The 15,789-nt window shown below is 40.1% G+C and overlaps 1 protein-coding gene across 1 annotated transcript; it reads right to left on the reverse strand.

Annotated features, from left to right (window-relative positions):
- Nucleotides 1-1,996: 1,996 nt before the first annotated feature.
- LOC122357527 (artemin) lies at nucleotides 1,997-15,562 on the reverse strand. Its single transcript, XM_043256932.1, has 4 exons — nucleotides 15,439-15,562; nucleotides 4,854-4,946; nucleotides 4,552-4,732; nucleotides 1,997-4,430 (listed from the first exon to the last, which is right to left on the reverse strand). Exons 2-4 carry the CDS (start codon nucleotides 4,905-4,907, stop codon nucleotides 3,958-3,960), a joined length of 708 nt encoding a protein of 235 aa, XP_043112867.1. The 5' UTR covers nucleotides 4,908-4,946; nucleotides 15,439-15,562; the 3' UTR covers nucleotides 1,997-3,957.
- Between the last annotated feature and the right edge of the window lie 227 nt (nucleotides 15,563-15,789).

Here is a 15,789-nt window from a genome sequence, read left to right on the forward strand (position 1 = left end):
GTGTGTGAAACTCTAGAATTCACATGGCATGGGAAGAACCCCAGAAAATGCAGTCCTATATTAACACACAAACGGAGGCCTTGACACAAAACATCTATTGATTTCAGTGTGGCTTTGTGGTCAGACACGTCTCTCATGGCAACTCCACTCACCTTTACTAGCTGGCGTTGCCAGGATATTCACTTAAAGATTCTCAAGTTTCGTTTGCCAAAGACGAAAGTCACAGGGGTTTAACACGGAGGTGAGTAGGTGTGTGCGTCTGTGTGTGTGTGTGTGTGTGTTTGGAGCTTGACTATATTTTATGCCCCTTTATGAACACAAATGGAGGCCTTCTACTCAATATGTCTATTGATTTCAGCAATGCAGTGTGGTCAAACATGTCTGTCATGGTAACTATCTGACAGGATGTCTGTCTCATTGAACGAGACATGAAGAATACTCACCGTTGAATGTCAGAGTTCACTGATACATTTTCTTTTGAGGTGTTTTCTGATACGTAGAGCTCTGCAGCCACCTGTAAATAAAGCCGATTACCATAATACAAGTTAATACTCTACTGGGTGATATAGTTTATGAGGAACGAAATGCCTAGCAGAGGAAAATATATGTGTAGACCATATAGGCCTAGCCTTATTATTTGTAGTTAATTCTATCTTAAAAATCCTGTGATGCAGACCACAAAATAGACACAAACTGTTGAGCATTAAGCATTGCTGTAGCTTATACTGACCAGCAGATGTCAATACTGAACAGTTCTGAAGTGGGAGACAAATTCAGTTACTTCATGTAATCTGTAGAATTAACTCTCGGCAGTATTAACTCTTTACTATTAACTCTTTTCGTAAAATTTTGAACAATAACCTGGCTACTCTTTTCCAGATTGTGCTTTTCAAACTGTGCGCTTTAATTTCAGGTCTTTTGAGACCATATTTCTTTCTTGTATTCATTCATTATCTGTATTGCACTGAACAGTGACTGGATCCTTGAGCGACTGTATTAGCGCTAAAGATATTACATATTGCATGATGTCACTAGAATATGAATAACTGGAATATGAATGACTTTTATGATGCCTTAGCGTCATTTTGGAGCGTCAAAAAAAGCTATATAGTCTTAGAACAACATGGAGGTAACAAACTATTCTTTCAATATCATGATCTTGCCTGTTTGCTAATTCATGCTTCTGTGAGTAATTATGCATGTGTTTTTTGTTCTCACAAAATATTTGGAATATAGATGTGTAGGCTACTTTTTATGGAGCATCTTCTGACTTTTTAGACCGTAACAATATAATTTACAAACCCCTTGCATTGTTAACTTAAGCTGCCGAGACGGTATGGAAAATATCTATGTGGTCCATTCAAGAAAGTAGTATGCATTTAGAATGACATAGGGGTAAACATAAGGTTTTTTTTCCCCCTCCTGTCTTGAACCGAACTTTCAACTACAGGTTCCCTGAAGAGTACTAACCCATTGTGATCACGCTGTTGCAGGCATCTGGTCCTAGTAGTGCAGTTATCACTTAAAAATGCAGAAGAGGCTCCAATCTCCAGTTAATTAAGTTCACCCACGGTGTGAGAGGTGCAGACTCACCGCACAGAGGCCCCTGAGCCACAACCAGGCTGGTCTGTGAGGGGTGCGCTCATTAGCAGCCCGACAACAGATGGAAACGTTCTTTGCACTTTAGCAGATGAGAGGTTCACCTAGGGCCTAATGGTGCTATAATGTACATACATGTCTCCAAGCAGTCTACCTGACTACCTGATGATTGCCATTAGCTGAACTGAGACAAGAGGTCAACGGAGGGAAAAGCTCTGCGGCGCAGATGACCTTTTTGAAGATTTCTTTAATGGCATTTAATGTGCATTTAGTTATCCTTCATCAGTAGTAGCCGCATTGCTAAAAAAAAAAAAATCTAATAAATCAAATCTTTTTAATCTCTCTTTAAAGTGCTTGTAGAAAGATGAACCACTGAACGAAAGGATGAGAATTTTAATTCACATTATGTATAAACAGCTTTATTCCTATACAGAAAATATGAGGTACAAAAATAAAGAGTAACTTTGCCAACAACAACAACAATTATAACTGATAAATAAAACGTAAAATACTGAAGCAAAGCAATTTATTGTTGTCAGCTTTATAAAACAATATTTTTAGATGTCATTTCGGAGCAGCTTTTAATATCGAAACGTCAGGAGTCTTAAGGTCAGCAGATTGGCCAGACAGATGGACTAGCCAGAGCACAATCCGTCTCCCCCTCATCCTTAGTGTTTTGGAAGAAAACTATTTTAATTTCCTTTTCATAAATTGAATCTGAGACTTCCCAGTAAGTGCTCTGAGAGTTTTATATCCCTTGAATGACTCAGAAAAGCACCCAATGAAATCTCTTGTCGGATCACGACAAAGTTATCTACAAGTCCTTCTTACTTCCTGAAAACCTTTGGGTTAAATAGCTGAGTTTTTCTGTAACTGTGATATTTTGCAGCTGACCTTCTTCAAAGCCTTGTTGTTATCCACGCTGGTACATCGTGGATTGAAGATTGAAGAACACAGGCCAAGGTATAAACAATAAATATAAACATCCACAAGACACATGTGTAGACACGGTAATAAATAAATAACTTAAATGAAAAAATAAATATGATATCTGTTAAGTGTACAGTAAATGTTAAGGGATGCATGGCATCCATTTGGTAACAGTAAAATAAACAATGGCAAATGCATTGTGGTCATCATCTGTGTTGAGAAGAGAGAACGCTAATAGCTCTGCTAAAACACAGTCTGGTAGACATCACATTATGCTAATTTCCTGTTGTTGATATCTAGAATGGGCCAAATAACTACGGTGCAACTAAATCAATATATAAATGCTAAAATGTCAAGCAAGATGAGTTAAAGACTGGCCTTTAGTTTGGTATGTAGCTAAATCCATTTCAACTGGTTTGGCAATTTAGACCAATGTCATGCTTACCTAATGTATGTTTATGATAATATTTTATATATTATATACTTTGTACCAGCATAAAAAAACCCAAAAATTGTTTTATTGTACTATTGGGCTATACAGCCCCTGTGTTTAAGTATCAGATATTCATCTTTATAGGTTTTATTGACTTTACTATGTCTTTCATCAACTTACTATATAAAAAACTGGCTTCGTGAAACGTGAACCCTTTAATACCTCCTACTTTATTTATGGTATTAAAAAGGATTAAAATGTAAGATAGAAAAATAGCTCTTATCATTCCTGTAAAAATCCTGAGAAATGAAAAACCGACTGCAAATACAATCAACCGTCAGCGCTTCCAGCTGAAAGAGTAATACTAACTGGCCTGCGTGTTTTCTATCGGGCTAAACTTTTAATAATACTCCACATATGTTTGTGCAATTACATTGTAATTACAACAATAATGTGCTGTTAATAATGAATGATCCAAATGTTGCTAATCTGGCTGAAATATTACATGCCAGACTGAAGGCCAGGAAAATGGGCACTGACATCCAGGATCAACAAATGAGTCTGACAAATGAAACAGGGTTTCGTGCTGTATCCAAGTCTGATGAAACTCCTGGTAAGCAAATGCTCGTCGAGTTATAACATGTAGTTTTTGTTTATAGAGCCATTCAGATGAACGATCCAAAGTTGCTGTTCTTCCATCCTCAAACTCTCTCCATATAGAGCCCAACGAGTCTCTCATCATCTCTTGGTCTCGGACTTGGTCAAATCGTATTCTAACCTCATTCAAGCTTTTCTGTCGAGGTTTGGTGTGATGAAACTTTGCATGCATTGGCTGCTGTTGTGAATCACTTACAGCCAAACCAAATTCCCTCACAGCGCTTCACCATGGCCAACTCGTTCTGTAGCCATGGTCTAGGAGGCTTCCCGATTCCTCCTTTCCTCTCTTTGCACCGTTTCTTCTGGTCACGCTCCCCTTCCCCCTCATTCAGCTCTCCTCATCCCACGCACTCACAATCTGCTGCGGAGAGGGACTTGATGGTTCTCCAGGTTGTGGTAGCATCCATAAAGGAGACGGGTTCATAGCCCGTGGGCCGGCAGCAGGGGTGCACGCTAACCTTCCTGGCGGTGCGCTTGGGCAGACTACCGTTGGCCAGCAGAGCGCGCAGAGCCAAGTCATAGTTCCCACGAGACCTCTGGCAGGAACCGACGCAGAACTTAAAAAGGACAATCTCGTCTGAGTCAAAGCCCATGCCCAAGTCCCGTACGCGCATCTCACGTTTCTCTACACGACAGTCCCGGCTGCTATGCCTACCCCTGCTGCTCTTCTCTTTCTTTTTCCTTTCATCTTTCTCTTTTTTCTTCTTTTTCTTGCGCGCACCTTTGGTCTGTATGTCAGAAGAGTCCGGTGAGCGGGGGGAGCGCTCCCATTTCGCTGGCTGTTGGTCATCCTCGACGAGCACAGATGGCTCTGTGGGAGAGACGGAAATGGATGGAGACGAAAGAAAAGAGAAGTTTATCACCTGTTCAGGACTATACAGTTCACTGTTGATTCATTCATTGTGGAAATCATTCCCAGACATCCAACTCACCAAACAAACCATGCCATGGGGAGTCACTGCCCTCCTCGAGCTCTTCCTCAGCGTCTGGAAAAGTCTCTAGCGGCAGCTCCTCCATCCCGGCAAATCCTACCGCAGCTTCGGATTCTGCTTGAAAACGTGACCTGCCTCCTGCCACTAGGGGCAGCAGAGACATGACAACCCATACAAGCACCTGAGCAAACAAAGCAAAGGTGGATGGAAAATGAAAGGACAGTTTTCAAAGTAATTAGAGCATCTCTTGGATACTTGAATCAATGGATGTCCAAGCAAAGAATTCGCCCATTTATACACACCTGCCAGCGTTTCCTGTGACAAGGTGCATCGATGACTGATGGCATGGCAGGCATTGCTCTGAGCTGACTCCTCGGCCACCACCAAACTCCCACCTGCATGAAAAGAACAAGGAACGGCCTTATTATACAGCAACCTACAGTTGTACATGTACATACCAAGTCAGGTAATGTAAACTCGAGAGAGCGACATGCGGGTGACACATACACACATACATACAAATGTATATTCAAAGGTGTCCCATTCATCACGGTCATAATGGCTTTAGAAATCATGCGCATTGTTGTTATAGAGAGAGACTGGTGCGATCTCTGAGCACGGCCAGTGCTGACTTGCCTGCGGACAAAGCTACAGTGTTAAAAAGAGCTGTTGTCCGTCAAATAAACAGCCTTGAAGCAAATGCTGTCAAAAGCATTCTTGACGTGGTTAGATTGCAGTGTGTAGAAGGAGCCTCATGCTCTCAGGGGGTCCTAGAAGCCACAGAGATACAGAGAGGTTGATAAGAGCTCTGAGCAATGCAGATGTTTATTGACTCATTGCAGTGTGTGACTGTGTAACCTGTGCTGGGGGCTCTGATTTATATCAGGGTCAGAAACAGGGCACAGTGTCTCAGTTAACACCATTCAAACAGCAGGATTCAGTCAAACACGGCAACCCAAAAAATGATTGATGAGGACAGACCAATTATTTGTTAGAGGAAAAGGGATGGCAGGCGAAACAGCAGAGCGTGCTGTGCTTATATTTTGGCATAGTTTTATAGAGTTCCAGTTGTGTAGAGTTGACTGAGGTTGGATTCCTTTCTCTCACTTCTTAGAGATCCGCTTCAGGAGGAACTGATCTGATGGCACACTTAAGACCAATTTACAAGAATTAACTAGCAATAAAGCATTTAGCCACAAGAGGATGTGCCTTAATTTTAGCATGGTTACAGTTAGACACAACATGTTCATGCTGATGGTGTAAAGTGGTTAGTACTGCTGATGAACAGCCAGTTTATATATAACTGCACATAATTAACTATTTGTGGAAATGCTGAAAAAAACGATATTCATTTTGGAATTTGATAAAGATTATTAAATAATTGAACTATTATTAAATTATGCGCAAAGAATACATTTATCACAGATCACAATTAAATATCCAGTATTGGTTGACAAATATACACACAATTTAGACAAATAAATCAATGATCCCAGTCCACTTTCACTGAATATCATTTGGTGTTAAATGGAATAACACCAGCCATGCGGGTTGGGAATGACATAGGGGTATATGATGACAGATTTTTCATTTCTTTTACATCAGTGTAAGGCTCACTCTAATTACAGATCACATTACTGGGGGCTGGACATGCATTGTACCTGTTCTATTAATTCTGAACCATTTTCTGATGACTCCCATAATGTCAAAGGAAGGTCATCGTAAAGTTTTAAGGGTCAGAGGATCTTTTGCTAAGCTTTTCTCATGCAGTAGGAAGCCATTTGGACTCTCTTGAACGATTTACTGAATAAATCTTTAAAGATGAAAAATAAAGTATTATCTCATGTGCTCCTCAGGAGCATTAAAGATGTCTAATGCTGTATCTTAAGATCTTTAGTCATCTTGGTTTATTGGCTGCTTAAGGCAAATGTAGAATTTATGTCTTCTAAATCCAGCCAAATAAATATGAACCCGGTTTCAACAGCTTCAGGACATATTTATGGCATCTCTAGAGGCCGGCTTCAGCTGAGAAAGACCACATATGACCAGAGATGAATGTGGACATGCTGTCAAGAAGTTTCACAGCATGACTTCTACCCTCATTCTAACTCCTGCATGTGTTGCATTAAAATCGAAGCATTGTTTATGCGTTAAGATTTATTGTATTCTGATGATTTTCTAATTGTAATTGTATACATATCCGAATCTCCTTAAATATGTGGCACTTCATCTAAACTGCCATAATTGCTTTGATCATAAGCGACATAAAAGCATACGCCCTGAACTGCATATGTGATTGTTTGTTTATAAATGGTTTGCGTGCGTGTGTATGAGTGTTATGGCTGTGACTCTGTGAGAGTACACATCTGTGTTCCTGACCACAACAATCACTCTTACAGTCTGGCTGGCTTCCCTCCTTCACTCTTCAGCTTCTATCCAGCTGAATGTATAAACCTAATGCAGAAAAACCAGGCTGACCGTAACAAGCAAATCAATATCAGACACCTACAGAGAAACAAGACCGACTCCACCACAAAAATTCGGAAATCTGTCCATTGTAGACTATAGAAGTGCAATCTGGCTAATAGGTTGGCTAGCATTTGGGGTCTGTGCGCCTCATTTCATGCTGTCAGTTTTTGAATAAGCCCCTTGGCCTCTCATTCCCTGACGACCCCCCACCGCACTGTTTCCTGTAAGCTGAGATGGCATGCTGGGGGCGCAGGCCAGAGGTTATGATAAGAGCACTACCTGCCCCTCAAAAACACAGCAGGCAGTTATAGCCAGATAAGCGATGAAAATGGTTCATGACATAACAAATTCACACCTGTTATGCAAATGTTATGCTTTGGAAATTGATTAGGCTCTTGCTTTGGGGGTTTAATCAGTATTTGACCCAAGTATTTGTCTTTAGTGCATAACTTCTCTTACACCATTTATGCTACAGACACAAATAATACTTCAAATTACGCAATAAAAAAAATTAAACACAAATGTGACATTTTTATTTACTGTGGTTGAATTGGATTGGAGTTGGAAGGTCAGCAGCAAATAAATTGGTTAGTAAAATGAAATTAAATACACAATATTTGTCTTTTCTAACATATCTACTTATAATAATATTTTGAGTTTGCATTTGACAGTTTTTATTCATTTTGACCACGATCTGGTTTTGTGCAGGTGAGGTATACATTAGAATAAGGTGAGAATAATATATTGTTAGTAAGCATCATGTTCACACAGTGCACACATTAACTTCTAAATAAAAAAACTAATGCGTTACTTTACTAGTTACTGAAGTCATCTGTAGGGGTGTACCGATCAAAGCGATCATCCTTATCCCCTTGTTAGCGAGGATTTGGAGTGAGCAGAGCACGTGCATGCAATTATTTAATCGTTTGGAACGCACTTGGCAAAGGGAGTGATGTAATTTCCTCATTATCTTCAGCTGGGATGTTCCCTTGACAGCGAACGCAACTCGGTGTGCGTCAGCAGATTCTTTAATGAATGGCGTAAGGCTTTCATTAAATATTACTTTCATTTTCATTTCACTTGTATTATTTGTAATGCGTTAACCCCAGCACTGCTTAGAAGTGAGCTCTTTTGATTCAGGCAATGAAAGCATCCACCTAGAAACGCCCTGGCAATCACCAAGACCTTTATAAAAAATGCCACTGAAAAACTTTGAGCTCACACGCCTTTGATTCAAGTAAAAGATTCAACTCCCAAGGTGCAACACTGTTTGCGCTGTTTTACACTACAGATTCAGTAGCAGTGTTTTTTAATTAATCCCAACACTAATGAACAAGCACAAATTTACACAAATAGCGATGGAGATTCTAGATTCTAGACAGCTACAGATTCTATTTACACTGTGCTAAAATGGCAGGATTCTCTGCTATTTACACTTAATTGTTGCCAACAGTGACAATTATCTACACTTCAGTATCGTAGTAAATCTTAAAACAGTATGCAATAATAACGTATTGAGTGTAAAGTAGAATTATATTAAAAAAATGTTAATGCAGGAAAACCTTTTGGTATAATAAAGCCTACCTATTTAACTTTTTGATCACTTCACTTTTTACAATGTGATACAAGATTTGAAAAGGAAGGAAAAAAAAGTTTGTCACTACTGCCAGTGCTTTACCATCTGCGCCACTGGAGATGATGGCTTCTTGAGTTTGTGCAAAGGTCTTTCATGAATGGCAAATCAGTCTATATAATTAAGCAGCAATTTCCATATGAAATGCTCTAAACAGGCAATCAAATTTACCTAAAGGCAACTAATTTACATTAATACAAATAAGACACAAGAACCTTCTTCATTTGATTTAAGATTTGGTTCAGATTAGGGAAACTTGTTCCTGAAAGCACTTAAGAAAGTGCAGTTGAACTGAAAACCGGCACTGGCACAAACCCTCCAAATTCAGTACAAACCATCTTACATGGGAAGAAGCTTCTCCCACAGTCTCTCTCATCCACCTTTAGAAGGGCACCTGGTTGCGTTTAGGTGCCCTGAGCAGTGTCTTTGTTGGCCAGTCACTCTCTGTCTCCTGCATCATGGCTGTTAACATGCAAACTGAGGGTGCCTGAGGGACGGGACTCTTGAGGAACTGCAGAGCGGAGCTGACGGCCTCTGTGCTGGGACTCATTGATTAAAGGCATGCTTCAAATGCACAACAACCTGCCCTCAGGCACATACATGCCACCGTTAAAGAATATGAGAGGATCACAGTGGCGTCATTGTGACTAACATGGATGCAAACTACTCAGTCCAGACGGCAGATGCAAATGAGGGGCTGTCCTTTTAGAGTTGGTGTGTGTCGACTATTGTGATGTGAGGTGGGAATATACACCATAAATATACACGATTAAAACAGATGATTTTTTAATTATGATGTTATTATTAATTATTATGAACCAGTTACGTTGACATGTTAAGTGAATTTAATAAAACTTAGTAGTTAAATTTAGTCATGTGGCGTGGCAGATCAAGCAGCAGAACCTTCATGATCCAACTCTTTTCTACTAGATAATAATGAACATCAGAAGGAATGCTGAAACAGTGAAGTACAACATGTATCAGATCTCATGTAACTGCTTAATCAGTGCTTGTAACAAGATGCCATGTAGCGTAGCAATATTTAGCTAGAACAACAAACTCTAAGCTCTAAGCTTGTGAATCTCAATCAAACAGAAATGTAAAATCTGTGTCACTACCCAGTCCAGACCTTTGGCTGTAAACTGTCTAGACTGGACCCAACTTAGAACACAGGCAAGCCTCAAGAGAGACCCCTGTGTTATTTCACTGCCTGCTCCTCCTGGGTTGTCCCCCCTTGGACAGAACCATTATAGGTGTTTGATGTGCCAGGTCTACCTGTCATTAATGATGAGGCGCAGCGGTGTAGTATAGGCCACACTAAATCAGCCAGCCAATAAAAGACACCTGGTGAAAGCAGAGATGCAAAGTACACTTCACCAGCTCGGCCTGCTTGATCATTGCCAGACACACTTTTATCTGGGGGTGTGAACTTCAGCCATGAGGTGTGTGTAATATATCTATCCATGTTCCCTCCGGCGCGCTAAACTCCATAGGCCTCAATCTCCAATCCGGTATTGGCAAATGTGAAGAGCAAGCAGCGTGCATGCCCTTTCAAGTTCATAGGTCTTACCTTCAAACAGTACTTATTACATACGCCCCGTGTATTTAATGTATTGGACCTGTTACAACAGACTGCATTTTGGCTATTTGCAGATATCCGAGACACTGGTTTTATGACATTTTAATGTGCTCATGCTCCAGAACCCCAGTTCAATCGCTGCATGTCTGAGTGCGTGACATCCAAGCGTATAATTCAATAATCCTTCTCTGGCAAAAGGTAAGTTCTCATTACTGTCAGAATCCAGCCACTGGAGAGGTGAAGAGAGTGTGCGCTGCCAAGAAAACCAGCATTACCTGTTTGAAACCCTTTCCTCTTTTGTTCCAGGATCCAAGGGGAAAAAAACACGCTGATTATTGGATTGTGAACACATGTGGTTTTTAGACCACCATTCATGTCATTGAGTGAACATGATAGCAAAAACAACTTCCATTAATTGCAAAGATCCATCATTCACAATTCTGCTGCTTTCAGTTTCTCTCTTAGAAGAAACTTCCATGTTGAATTAGACTTCCCAAAAAGACGTATTCTAGCAGCAGATGTAGTGCGTAATGGAAGTAAAAACCTGAATGTCAAATGCAAAAAAACTAAAAAAAATCCAAACATTAACATTTCCGTGAAGAGCCCTTCACATCTTACAAACTTCCATTTGCAAAATGTTCTTTACACTAATAAAACATAAATAAATAATAAATTAACAAACTAAATTAAAAAACTATATATCTGTATCAATATCAATGTCAATCTATCATCTGTATATTTATATATATACAAATACACAGTATATGTTGTAATTCAGGTTTGTATTGTATTGTTCAGTATCTGATACATGGCAATATCATACAGAATATATCAAATATATCAACATCTCAAAAATATTATTGCCTATATTACCCCTGCTTTGTTCTTATTATGTAGTGTGTAAAGCAAACATTCGTACAAAGCTGTCTTAGTCGTTATGTTGACCCATTCCTTTTCATTCAGAAGGTCAGATAGTGTCTATTGCATTTCTTGTAATATTTCATCTGAAAAGAACTTTTAATGAGTTTAATTCGTCAACATGGTAATGATGCAGTCAAATCAACATCAGCGATGTGCGCACGTCCTGGGTCGTTCCTTTTTGACTTCTTACGGCACTAAATTCCTGAATTCACGGTACATCAGCAATGAAATCAGCAGTGTTCAAGTTAGAGGCTGTGAGGCTTGACAAAAGAGGCAGGTTGGATGGCAGGCTTTATTTTTGCTACGCAAATGCAGTGGCCACTGTTTGCATTCCACACCACGCGGCTGCATCACGAGCTCGTCGCCTTCCCCACCAGATCCTCCACTGAGGCACAGCGTGGACCACACAAACAGATCACTCAAGCACTTACAAACATCTATGAACGCACACATATATCAAAATACAAACAGCTCGAATTAAGAGCATCGTTTTATTGCAATTAATATCATGATTTAATTCCATTTAAGATGTCTCACTTTCAAAACAGTTTGATAGGGATTTTAAATGACTCCAGATAGATTTGTTCTTCAAATGCATTCATTAATTAATCATTTATCTTCTGAAGTAGAATAGCAATAGCGTATAGATTCTTTGCTGGCATTGGAAATCCACTTGTGCTCCTTTTGTCTATTTTTACATTAAAGGTTATTTCGCCGTTATTTTATTTTAGACAAAATAGTAGAGAATCCTATTTCATCATTATTTATGATTAGGCATTTTAAACTACTATAGGACAAAAAAAAATTGAAAAAACATTTAATACAGTGAAACCTTAAGATACAATTTGATACTTCATGTTGTATTGTAAAATGCATTTGTTGCTACTGAGGCAAGATTTTGGGGGACAGTTTTTGTATTATGGTTAGATTTAAAGAATGTTTTACTAGAATCAGTACATCTATCCTATATCTATTTTCACAGATTTTACAATTCTATCTGAACAACAAATCCAATGAATAAATGTCTTTTCCTTGAATAATCAGTAATAATATAATGTATCCCCATTAACATAGTATTTCTAGTTTGATGTTCAGCTGCAAAATCTTTTAAGTTAGCTATCATTCACCAGGCAAAACATTGTTAACAGGCTATATATTACGTATAAAGAACCAGTATAAAATAGGGCAGCATTGGGATTAGCAAATTTGAGAAGGTGATCTCAGATGACAGTTATCAGTGGCATCAGGATATGCCTTTAAACTGTAAGATTATTAGAATACAAACTTTACAATCCTGATTCATAAATTCTGTGGCGGGACGCAGTAGCTGATGTGTTTTCCTGTCTGAACCTCATCCTGGACAACAGCTTTAGCTTCTCTTCATTAAAATGTCTTGCCTTTTGCTTTGATAACCAAATACAGCCAGATTAAATACATTTAAAAAGGACCGACAGAGCGAGAACACTTGGATGAACAAGTCCTTAAATGGGAATAAATTAGGGAAGAGAGGGTAATGGTGAAGATAGTATTTCACTCCTGAGGCTTAGCCCAAGCAGTCACAGCGACCTCTAAAGAGGGAGAGAGAAAGAACGAGACAGACTAAGCAACTAAATACTCTATAAAAGGAAGCCAGAACAGTTACTTTGAGATAAGGGTTGGTGGCAGGAAAGAGAGAAGCTTCATCATTGAAATCACATATCATACACAAAAGCAGATAGCACGCTAGCCTTCAGCTACCCTACACACTCAGTGAACTCTCTTAAACCACTGACCCGGGGAAAAGACAACCTACACCCTGCTCTTGCAGGCTCTTGGTTCCTAAATGAATCCACAGGTAATTGAACGAGGCAGCGCTCCGGCACAGAGACCAGCCCATCCTCACAGGCCTTTATACTGTAGCTTACATCTCATTTGTTCAAATTAAGCTCAGGGAGGGGGGAAAACCAGCTATTAGTGTGTCTGGATGAACTAACGACATCCAAAGCGTTTCCATGTCGCCCAGTTCAGCCCCAGACGGGCTTCGAGTAATGACCTGGCCCGCTCTTTCAAAGGCACCGACGCCACCATGATTAATGCATCTGACCTGGCAATTTTGGAAGAATACAGCTTATTGTATTAAAGACTGCTTCCAGCCACAAACATGGGTGTACAATAAGTACACTTAACATTCTTCGCTATCAAAAGTTTGGTAAGAGATGTTCAGATAAAGAGAAAAAGGTAATATCCCTCATCAGTGTCATGAATGAAGTCTTGAGTGTACATGCATTTCATCTGGCAAAAACTCCAACAATTAAGCAAAAGCGAGGGGTCAGGCTTAGCAAGACTTCATGAGCAATAATCTGAGTGACTAATTTGAGGATCAAGACGTAAACAGTTATAAGATCCGATATAGTTCATGCCACAGCCAGGGCAAAAATGAACAATATGTGTAGGAAGAGAGTGTATAAGAGTATGAGGAAACCAACAATGAAGCTATATATCAAAATGAATTGTTTTTAATAATTGTTTTTGGTAACCACAAGGGGGAGGGCATTCATTCCATTTCGTGAGAGGGAAACTGTGGATGATCTGAATGTTAGGTAGGCATAGTCGTATAAATGACACTTCAGTGCAGAGTAGTGCAGCACCAGGCTGTCAATTATAGAGCGTTTGAGGGGTCTGATATCTATCATTTGAGCAAGTTAATCAGGCCATGTAGTTTCACATGAAGGTTGCGTGCCTCAAAATGTCCTAACATTCTTTTTCAAAAGCTGCCCCACAAAAAGCCGCTGAATTATTTGCACAGTGTTTGGCACCATGATGAATTTTCTAGTAACTGACACAGGGGCCCATTCAGATTGAGCACAGACAGTTGCACTGACCCTTAGAGAGAACGAGCCCGGGTCAGCTAAGGCCAAGGGATGTGGACCCTGCGGTGGAGTTGCAGGACACTGCGAGATATCTCAACGTTCTCCTCAAGGCACTAGCGTAATCTCTTCCTCTCATACAAGACTGTATATTTCAGTCACACACGTACTGAAACCAGCTTATTTATCACGCATGCCAAATATATGCATCTTGTTGCTTCAGAGCCCAACAGTATTGTCCGGTGCATCAATGTGTCATCATTTAAACATCCCCTGCTCTGAGGTTTAGGAAAGTGCACATGGAAACACATGTGCACACATCCATGCCAGGGATCTGAGAGATCGTGACACGAAGAGGTAAGACCCAGGTCAACTAACACAAGAGTGATTGAAGCATTCACAAAAACATTCACAAGAATAAGTTGCTTTTTTTGCCTGGCTATGTCAGTGGTTCTCAATCATGCTGCTGGAGGACCCCGGCACTGCCGATTTGAGACATGTCTTTTATTGAAAACACCTGATTTTTATCATCAGCTTATCAGTTGAAGCTACAGTACCTGAATTCGGTGTGTCAGATAACGAACGCATGCCGTGCCGGGCTCCACCAGAACCCCAACTAAAAACTACTGCTCTAGTTACAAAATTAAATACAAAGCATGTAAGCTATGCAAAAACACACATGGACATGTCACTGAGGTAGGTGCGGCGGGAGTCCAGGTCTGGTCTGAAAGCAAAGATTACAGAATGACAGCCCTGAAAATGGAAATCAGTGCAAAAAGAAATGAAATTCAAGCCTTCGGTGGAATCTTACATTTGAAATAATTTGAATGAATGGAGTTCATGGGGGGAACCTCATCCTGTCCATGCTTTTTTAAAATGCTAAACAAGACATTCATTCTAGTTCATTTATTTATCTATAAAATCTAACAGCAAAAAAAAGACAGACAGTTCTGTACGTTTGTTATAAGTAAATTGTTGTGCAGAGCAGGATCAAATGAAATTAAATGCGCGCACACAGCGGAACGTTTTTTCCCCTTTTGTCGAATTAAAAAATAAGAACGATTTAACTCCAACTTTCACTATTTACGCAATAACGGTGATGATGGAAACATGCGATTTCTCCCCCAACAAAACATTTGAAAAAACCGTCGCTGCTTCGGTTGATCTCTAAATGAAAGAAATCGATAAAAGCTGAACCGTCTGGGAGAATGCGCTCAGCAGGCGGTGAGAACAGAATGACAGGTAGGTTACAATTACCTCTCAGACCACACCTGATGACAGCCGCCTAGTAAAAGTTTCAATTACACGCCAGCCCTCTAATGTTTATTGCCCGGGGGGGGGGACATATTACAGAGGTATGAATCAGATTCAAAACCACTGACAATGTATAACCCTATCAATTAAAAGCCACGATATGAAGTTTAAAGCATGCGCTTTACCGTGCGTTCCCCCCGATGGGCTGCTCGAGCTTGCCGAATCCTCACAGCCTCAGCTGAGCGTATCTTCTCGGGTAAAATCCACTCGCGCTTCTTCAAAGCGACATCCTTCTGGAGCGACTGACTTTCTCACGGGTATGTCCTCTTCTAAAAGCGAGAGAACGAACTCTTCAAAGACGGAGAGGCGCCTCCCTCCGTGGCCAAGCCTCTCTCCCCTCTATTAGATGATCCTGAGAGGAAAGCCAATGACCGTGACCGGCTTAACAGTTACAGTAACGATAATCACGATAATTATGAAATTAGTATTGGTACCAATAACAGCTATTACTTCGATATTAATCTGTCAAAACTTTC

The sequence above is a fragment of the Puntigrus tetrazona genome, chromosome 2 (genome assembly GCF_018831695.1).
Source record: "Puntigrus tetrazona isolate hp1 chromosome 2, ASM1883169v1, whole genome shotgun sequence".
NCBI lineage: Eukaryota > Metazoa > Chordata > Actinopteri > Cypriniformes > Cyprinidae > Puntigrus > Puntigrus tetrazona.